The sequence below is a fragment of the Spinacia oleracea genome, chromosome 6 (genome assembly GCF_020520425.1).
Source record: "Spinacia oleracea cultivar Varoflay chromosome 6, BTI_SOV_V1, whole genome shotgun sequence".
NCBI lineage: Eukaryota > Viridiplantae > Streptophyta > Magnoliopsida > Caryophyllales > Amaranthaceae > Spinacia > Spinacia oleracea.
This window is the reverse complement of record NC_079492.1, coordinates 127,382,269-127,391,421: the sequence shown is the minus strand read 5'-3', so window position 1 is coordinate 127,391,421 and position 9,153 is coordinate 127,382,269. Positions and strand designations below refer to the sequence as shown.

General features: G+C 39.9%; 1 protein-coding gene across 1 annotated transcript; it reads left to right on the top strand.

Moving 5' to 3' along the window:
* The first annotated feature begins 5,216 nt into the window (after positions 1-5,216).
* Positions 5,217-7,215, top strand: LOC130463593 (protein FAR-RED IMPAIRED RESPONSE 1-like). Its single transcript, XM_056832765.1, has 3 exons — positions 5,217-5,279; positions 5,742-7,030; positions 7,188-7,215. The coding sequence occupies exons 1-3, from the start codon at positions 5,217-5,219 to the stop codon at positions 7,213-7,215; spliced, it is 1,380 nt and encodes a 459-aa protein (XP_056688743.1).
* Positions 7,216-9,153: the final 1,938 nt, after the last annotated feature.

The window sequence follows — 9,153 nt, the reverse complement described above, 5'->3', positions numbered from 1 at the left end:
TTGCAAACCTTAATGGCAGAATTTGATAGACTCAAGATGAAGGAGGAAGATACAATCGACACATTCGTTGGTAGAATCTCTGAAATTTCCTCCAAATCAGCATCTCTTGGAGAAGTCATTGAAGAATCAAAACTTGTGAAGAAGTTTCTGAAAAGTTTACCACGAAAAAGATACATACACATTGTAGCAGCTCTTGAACAAGTTCTTGATTTGAAAACAACCAGCTTTGAAGACATTGTTGGAAGATTAAAAGCTTATGAGGAGAGGATCAACGAAGAGGAGGAGAATCACCATGATGATCAAAACAAACTCATGTATGCAAACATGGACACATCCCAGAACTATCAACAAAGTTACGACAGTAATAGAGGAAGAGGACGAGGAGGTCGTTTTCCATGGAGAGGAAGAGGTCGCGGTCGAGGCCGAGATCCAGAAAGGACGAAGAATGTAACATGTTATCGATGTGACCAACAAGGTCACTATGCATCCGATTGTCCCGATAGGCTATTGAAATTTCAAGAAGCAATAGAAGAGAAGGGTGAAGAGACTCATGAGGCCGATAGATTGATGAAACATGAGATGATTTATCTGAATGAAGGAAAAGTGAAGCCCATACTGTTTGAGACACATCTAGACACGAGTAATGTGTGGTATCTAGATAATGGAGCTAGCAACCATATGAGTGGAAATCGGCAGCTCTTCATGGAGATTGATGAAACAATCTCAGGAAAGGTACGATTTGGTGACGACTCACGCGTAGACATTAAAGGAAAGGGATCGATATGCTTTGTACTCAAGTCAGCGAGAAGAAAATACTGGAGAATGTGTATTTTATTCCTGACTTAAGAAGCAACATCATAAGCCTTGGCCAAGCAACAGAAGCAGGATGTGAGGTGCGAATGAAAGACGAGGTCTTTCGACTACTTGATCGAAGTGGCAAATTACTTATGGAGACTACTAGGTCCAAGAATCGCCTGTACAAAGAAGTGTTAGAGGTTGACAACATCAAGTGCTTACAGATGATAGGAATAAGTGAGTCAAGCAAATGGCATGCAAGATTGGGGCATGTAAATTTGGATACCATAAAACTAATGATTACCAAAGAACTTGTGAGTGGTATACCGAAGATAGCAATCGAGAAGGAAACTTGTGTCTCTTGTCTTCTCGGCAAGCAAACAAGACAAAGCTTTCCTCAAACAACATCGTACAGAGCATCGCAAGTTCTTGAACTCATCCACGGGGATCTCTGCGGACCAATCTCTCCACCCACTCCAGCAAGAAAACGGTATGTATTCGTACTTATCGATGATTATACTCGCTATATGTGGACAATTCTGTTACAGGAGAAAAGTGAAGCATTCGAGAAGTTCAAAATCTTCAAGAACGTAGTAGAACAGGAGACGAAAAACACGATTAAAATGTTCCGTACAGACAGAGGTGGAGAATTTACATTGCATGAGTTCATGGCTTCTTGCGAGAAACATGGTATTCAAAGACACTTAACAGCACCATACTCACCTCAGCAAAACGGAGTAGTTGAGAGGAGGAATAGGACCCTGCTTGGTATGACAAGAAGCATCCTAAAACATATGAACTTACCAAAATACTTGTGGGGAGAAGCTATAAGACACTCCACCTATCTTATAAACCGAGTAGCAACGAGATCACTAGAGGGAAACCAAACACCGTACGAAGTGCTTAAAGGCAAGAAACCTAATCTCAATCACCTTCGCGTTTTTGGATGTATAAGCTATGCAAGAACAGAAACTGTGGGTCGGAAGAAGTTGGATGACCGATCACGAGTGTTAGTGCACCTCGGAACGGAACCCGGATCAAAAGCCTATCGTTTGTTTGATCCGGCAAATCGAAGAATTGTTGTCAGCAGAGATGTGGTATTTGACGAGACCAAGAGCTGGAAGTGGGATGAACTAAGAGAAGAAGAAACGGGAACATTTGAGATAGACTTTGGAAGGGATGGAGTTATCATCCAAAACGACGAGACAACAAATAATAATACTATAGAGAACAGAGAAAGAAACGAAGAAGTCGACGATGATGGAACTGATACAGACAATGAGGGATCGGAGCAAACTCAGCAACCACTGCGACAATCAAATCGAGTACGTCGCAGGCCAGATTACTTGACTGATTATATTTGTCTGGCTGAAGTTGAAAGTGAACAATTGTTGATTCTATTGGATGAGGAACCATGGGAGTTTAGTGAAGCCAAAGGATCAAAACATTGGATAAACGCGTGTGAAGATGAAATTTGTTCAATAAGCAAGAACAAAACATGGGATTTGTGTGACTTACCGATTGGAGCTAAAGCAATCGGACTGAAGTGGATTTTCAAGATCAAGCGCAACTCCGATGAAAGCATTAATAAGTACAAAGCTAGACTTGTAGCAAAGGGATATGTACAAAAGACAGGTATAGACTTTGATGAAGTGTTTGCACCAGTAGCTCGGATTGAGACAATTCGGTTCATCATCGCCTTGGCAGCCTCAAACGGGTGGAAGATACACCACCTTGATGTAAAGACCGCGTTTCTTCACGGAGAGCTGAAGGAAGTCGTTTATGTTACACAACCAGAAGGGTTTGAGATCAAGGGGAGTGAAGAGAAAGTATACAAGTTAAACAAAGCACTTTACGGATTAAGACAAGCCCCAAGGGCATGGAATACCAAGCTAAATCAAATTTTGATGGATCTCAAGTTCGTAAAATGCTCAAAAGAACCCTCGCTTTATCGAAAACAAGAAAGGGAGCAACTTCTTCTTGTAGCAGTCTACGTAGATGACCTGCTTGTCACAGGGTCATGCTTAGAGATAATTTTGGATTTTAAGCGAGAGATGGCAACTAAGTTTGAAATGAGTGATCTTGGTGAGTTAACTTATTACCTCGGGATTGAAGTAATCCAACATGATGACGGTATCTCGTTGAAGCAAGAAAGATATGCGAGGAAGATTTTGAAAGAGACTAAAATGGAAGAGTGCAATGCAGCCCACATACCAATGGAATCAGGTCTGAAACTGTCCAAAGCTCGAGAGGAACAAGGCGTTGACGAGAAAGAATATAGGAGAAACATTGGATGCCTCCGATACCTGCTTCGCACGCGACCGGATCTTTCGTTCAGTGTTGGGGTGTTGAGTAGGTACATGCATGAACCAAAGGGGTCACATAAAGCAGCATTGAAGCAAGTCTTAAGGTATTTACAAGGAACCCTCTCCCATGATCTTATGTTTAAACGAGTAAACAAGTATGAGCTCGTAGGGTACAGCGATAGTAGTCACAATGTGGATGTAGATGACGGCAAAAGCACCGCTGGCCATGTTTTCTATCTCAATGATTGTCCAATCACTTGGTGCTCGCAAAAACAAGAGACTGTGGCTATGTTTTCTTGTGAGGCCGAGTTCATGGCTGCCACAGAGGCAGCAAAACAAGCCATTTGGCTCCAAGATCTACTCAGCGAAGTCACGGGAAAGACAAGTGAGAAGGTGTTGGTTCGTGTCGACAATAAATCCGCCATTGCACTTACGAAAAATCCAGTATTTCATGGACGAAGTAAGCATATACACAGAAGGTATCATTTCATAAGAGAGTGCGTGGAGAATGAGCAAGTGAAAGTCGAACATGTTCCAGGTAATGAGCAAAAGGCTGATATTCTGACAAAGGCACTAGGAAGGTTAAAGTTCAAAGAGATGAGAGATCTCATTGGGGTTCAAGACTTGTCGAAGAACGACTTCAAGCTTAAAGGGGAGATTGTTGGAGTAAGCTTGAAGTAACTTGGAGGTCTAAGACAAGTATATTTAGGATTCATCTAAATATGCTTAGGAGTTCTATTATTCTTAGGAGTGTTCTAATAAACATATCTAGTATTTAGGAGATAATCTAAATATATAATGTTTCCTAAAAGGATTAGGAAATCTCTCTCTATATAAGAGGATGTCAAGGTGTGACATAACTTACGTGAATTAAGAGATTAAGCAACTTAGAGTTTTGAGTTATTTTCTTTAAGTTAATAAGAGAGTTATTATTGTTAATCTTGTGTCCACTATATTGATATTCTACAGAGTGAGTATTTTTTTTCCCTTTATAAATGTATGACTATAATTTGTGTTTAGAATGATAATTATGACATACGCAGTATATTAAGTACAAAACATAAAATCATATCGCATGTAAAAAAAACGTCTGAAGTTACTAAAATGTATGTGGAAGGAGACGAGGAAATAATGTTACTCCCACGTCATTGGACGATGGAGTAGAGCGAACACATCTTGTCAACCATTGGGCTATCGAAGTAACATTCATGTGTGTTTGTTGTTTGTGTTTTTTACGACGTTTATTTTTTTCGCATCTGGTGGGGGTTAAACCCAATTAATTCATTCATAGAATTAGACCCGTCTATGGTGTTATCTTAATATATTACCTCAGTGTTTGTTTTCTATTCACTTTTTTACGTAGGGCTTTTTAATTCTACTCACTTTTCTTTATTAGGTTTTTGGCAGATACTATCCTTATTGTGGTCTATGGTTACCCCAATATATAACAAAATCGTACTTGAATACGCACAAGTATCACAATTCATAAACAAAAGAACAATAATTATTTTGTATATATCACAGTAATAAGATATTAAGATGATCTCACATTGATAAATCGAGATTAACTAACGACAAACATTATTGTCTTGTTACTCAAAATGTTCATAATGTCAAGTGGTTAAATGTATCACGATCTTTTACTCCGTGTCCTGTGAGTACCGAGGAAGTCTTTGTGTATACTAGGTATACCATTTAAATGGTATACTAGCAATAGAATAATACTAAAATCAGAAGTGGGGTCATTAAAGTTAGAAAAGAAAAAGGAAATGGGGGTTAAATGGAAGCGCCATGATATTTTGGTGAAATTGTAGAGAGAGAGTGAAATTTTCCCCAAATTGCGCCAATGTCAGTGTTGAAAAATTAGGCGGCAAAAATGGTGAAATAATTTGCATAATTTTTTTTCCGTAAACTTTAATTTCTATTCTGTTTAATTTCTTCCCCCAATTTCTTCCCCCAATTTCATAATTATCTTTCAGATCTGGTTTGTTTGATTAAAAATTTGAAATCCGTATGAATGAAGCCCTCGAATGTGGAAGCTGGGCTCACCTTGTGTATGGTGTTTGTCATGAAATAGGCGTCGATAAGTTGGCCAAAAATTGGTAGGCGCCGGAAATGAGAACTTCTAAGGAGGGTGAAGGAGTGGTTGGAAGCAAAAGGAGGTTGCAATTAAACCAGGTATGTTTCCAAGTTTCCGTAATTAGTTGTAAATAAACCAAACATTTCATTTTTTCATACAATAAATGCATTCAACTATTAGTGGAAAAATAATGTCGAAAATTTTATTAAAACGAGGTCATTCAATTCAGTGAGTAGAGACTGAGAATTAGTTCTGGTATGAATTTTTTAATTATCCATGTTATAAATTTGAGTAATGTTGAAATTACGGTTTGCATTTGGTTACGAAATATGGGGAAAAAAATTAGGATAAAGATGATTGGGATAATAATTAGGATCTCAACGATGATTGGAATAAAATTTAGGGTATTGTTATTGATAAATTGTGAATTTACGGAAAACATTTTGTTAAAAGAGGAAAAGGCAATGGGGAACACGAACTCATTGGTAAACATTTTTAAGGTTTGGTATCGGAATCCTGTACCATACTCCAAATTAAACACAATAAATTTCATTATGTAGGTTCTTGAATTGGATGGGGAGGAAGAGTTGTTGGATGATGTAGGGGAATATTGTAGTGATGATGGGTTTGACGAAGATGATGGGGTAGGTGATGGTGTAGAGTCTGAAGATGGTGGAGTTGAGGAGGTAGAAGTTGGTGAAGAACGTTGGGAAGATGACGAGGATGATGTTGTGGATGATTATGATGAAGCATTAGATGAAGGAGATGAATTAGATGAAGAATTGTGTATTGAAAATGATGATGACCTGAATGAGGTTAATGAGGTTAATGATGATAATTATGATGAATCCGGAGAAATGGGAGTGGGGCGAAACACTACTTGTATGGAGGATGGAGACATTGGATGCCCTGGTGATGGAGATGGGGTTTCAACCATTAACGCAGATTTGTATACAACTCCTACGAAGCGGAACAAAGGTCCCGTTCTACCGACCCCTTCTGTTGGAATGTCTTTTGCTAATTGGGAAGCATTGAATAACTATTTTCGATCCTATGGGGAGCAACAAGGTTTTGGTGTAGTGTGTATGGGAGGGAATAAGAGCGGGGTGAAAGACAGTGAAACGGGAAAATCGAATTCCCTGAGGACCTATGTTTGGCGGTGTGAGTGTCATGGAAGGCCAAAATACCGGCGGATGGTGAATGGCAGGGTAGTTACCTGCGCAGAGGAACCAATTCTTAAGAGGAAGACGAAGAAGTGTAGTTGCCCTGTTATGCTATATGGGGCTCGGACCAAAGAGAATTTATGGGTTGTGAAGAGTGTTGTTACTGAACATTTGAACCACATTCCCACTCCTACCAAGTCCAACCATATTTCCATGTTCCGGGTCAGGAAAATTACTCAGACAATCCTGAAACAGATTGAAAATGATCACGATTCAGGTGCACCTGTGGCTCAGATTTTCAATAACTTAGCGGGAAGAAGGAATGGTGTAGAGAATATTGGTTTTACGAAAAAAGACGTGCATAATATTTTGAATAGGAGGATGCGATTAAGGCTACGAGATGGGGATGCTGTTGCGATGATAAATTATTTAGATAAAATGACAAAGGATAATCAAAATTTTTTCCATCTGCACCGGCTTGATAAAACAGGGAAGTTGCAGGATGTAATGTGGGTTGATGCTCGTAGCAGAGCCGCGTATGAGTACTTTGGGGATGTGGTTTGTTTTGACTCCACGTACTTGACAAACAAGTATGAGTTGCCATTTTCGAACTTTGTTGGGGTGAATCACCATGGGCAAACAATTTTGCTTGGATGTGCATTAGTGTCTCATGAAACCGCGGAAACGTTCGTTTGGCTCTTTAGGGCATGGTTGTCTTGTATGGGGGGTAAAGCTCCCGCTGCTATTATGACCGACCAGGATGCGGCTATGAGGAAGGCAATTAGAATAGCAATGCCAATGCCTAAAACCAGACATCGTTGGTGTATGTGGCATATTATGCAGAAGTTCAACCGAAAATTGGGTTCGATGACTGATTTTCCCCAAATAAAAGTTGCCCTACAGAATGTCATATACAACAGTTTGACCCCTGTTGAATTCGAAGAAGGTTGGGCTGAAGTGGTGGAAACTTTCAAGCTGAAGGAGGCTAAGGAAAGCTACAAGTGGCTAGTAGGTATTTTTCATTGTTTGGTACTACTTTTAATTCTAATCGTGATATGATAAAGTATACATCATACGAAACCGCGATAACATTTTAGATGGGTACACGTTTTCATTTAATTATGTACCAAACTGCAATAAAAATTTGATTTACATGTGCAATGTGGTTGGTATTTCATATATGGCATTGTCTTTGGTGAGAATGTCTTTCATGTTCAATTCCTTTGTTGTTAATTTACCTAATGACCTTTTTTAAATGTATAGGGTTGTATAATCAGCGAGAAATGTGGATACCTGCATATGTGAAGCATATTTTTTGGGCGGGGATGCAGACGACTCAGAGGGTTGAGAGTATTAACAGTTTCTTCGACGGGTACTTGAAGAAGAATACGAGATTATATCAGTTTGCTCCTAGGTACTGCAAGGCCATGGAAAGTAGGGCCAATGATGAAAAAGCTGCTGATGTGAACTGCTGTCGTTTTACTCGGTCTTTGGTTGGAGAGTTTGTTGTGGAGAGGAAGTTCCAAAAACTATATACGGATGCGAAGTTCGTTGAAGTCCAGATCCAATGTATGCGGGTATGTTACGTAACACCTATTACTTCGAAAGTAGTTTCTGATGTGGAGGTTGAGCATACGGTGTCTGACAAAGTATGGGTATGGTCCAAGTTCTTGAGAAAGGAAATATCTTTGGCAGGCCGGAAGCGTATATACGTCGTGCTGTTCAACAAGGAGACCTCTTTTGCAAAGTGTGACTGCAAACATTTCGAGTTCCACGGCATTATGTGTAGGCACATCATTAAGGTGTTGGACGTGGAGGATGTGGAAAATGTGCCTGTTGGATATATAGTTGACCGATGGAGGAAAGATATACAACGCAAGCACACTCTTGTGAAGGTTGCTTATCATGATCCCGAGAAAACAGAAGAAGTTAAGCGCTATGACCGGATTATGAATGCGGTGGAACCTGCTGCCCTCCGTGGATCACTTTCCGAGCAGAAGTTGGATTTGGTCATAGAAGGTATTATGAATATTGTGTTACGTCTTGATGAGAGTGATGCTCTTTCAGCATTTGGTGATAACGAAGCTGGTGCACTGACTTCCGGGGGGAACAGGATGGCGTTTGTTGGTCCTACGACACCAGGCTCCGTTAACAAACCTCCAAACAGCGTTGGGGATGATACTACCACACTTACCCCCCCTATTATGGTTAAAGATCCTGTTCCGCGAGGTGGTTTAAAGGCTCACAGGACTCGTGAAAAAAGATTTTTACAACCAGGTGAGAATAAAAACTCCGCAAGGAAGCAAGTCAGGAAAAACAAGAGTGTTGTACCACAAGACTTTCCAGAAACCAGCAATTTTCAGAACACTTGCCTTCCTGAACACAACTACGTGCAGCCGCCAAACACCTTCCATCCTGGTTGGGGATCCCACGATCAATGTGTGAGTGAATCACATACGCTACAAATTAAACTTAAACAAATATTGATGTGAGTTTGTGAGTTTGTGATATTCTATTTAAACACATATTGATTTGAGTTTGTGATATTTCCAGGGGTATAGTGCTGATTACCCGCCTCAAATGGCTGGGCAAGTAAGGGGGACTATGGTATACCCTCAGCAGAACTACAACAATGGGGTATCTGTTCAACAGTTTCAGGTGATTTTTTTCGTGTCCTTTTGTACCACTCATGTTATTAAATGTTTATTAACCGTCAACAACATTTACCTTGTATTTATTAGCGTTTGACATGTATACAGTCATCCGGAAGAGTAAGTGGAGTTGTTGCCACAAATTTGTTTCCCTCAGG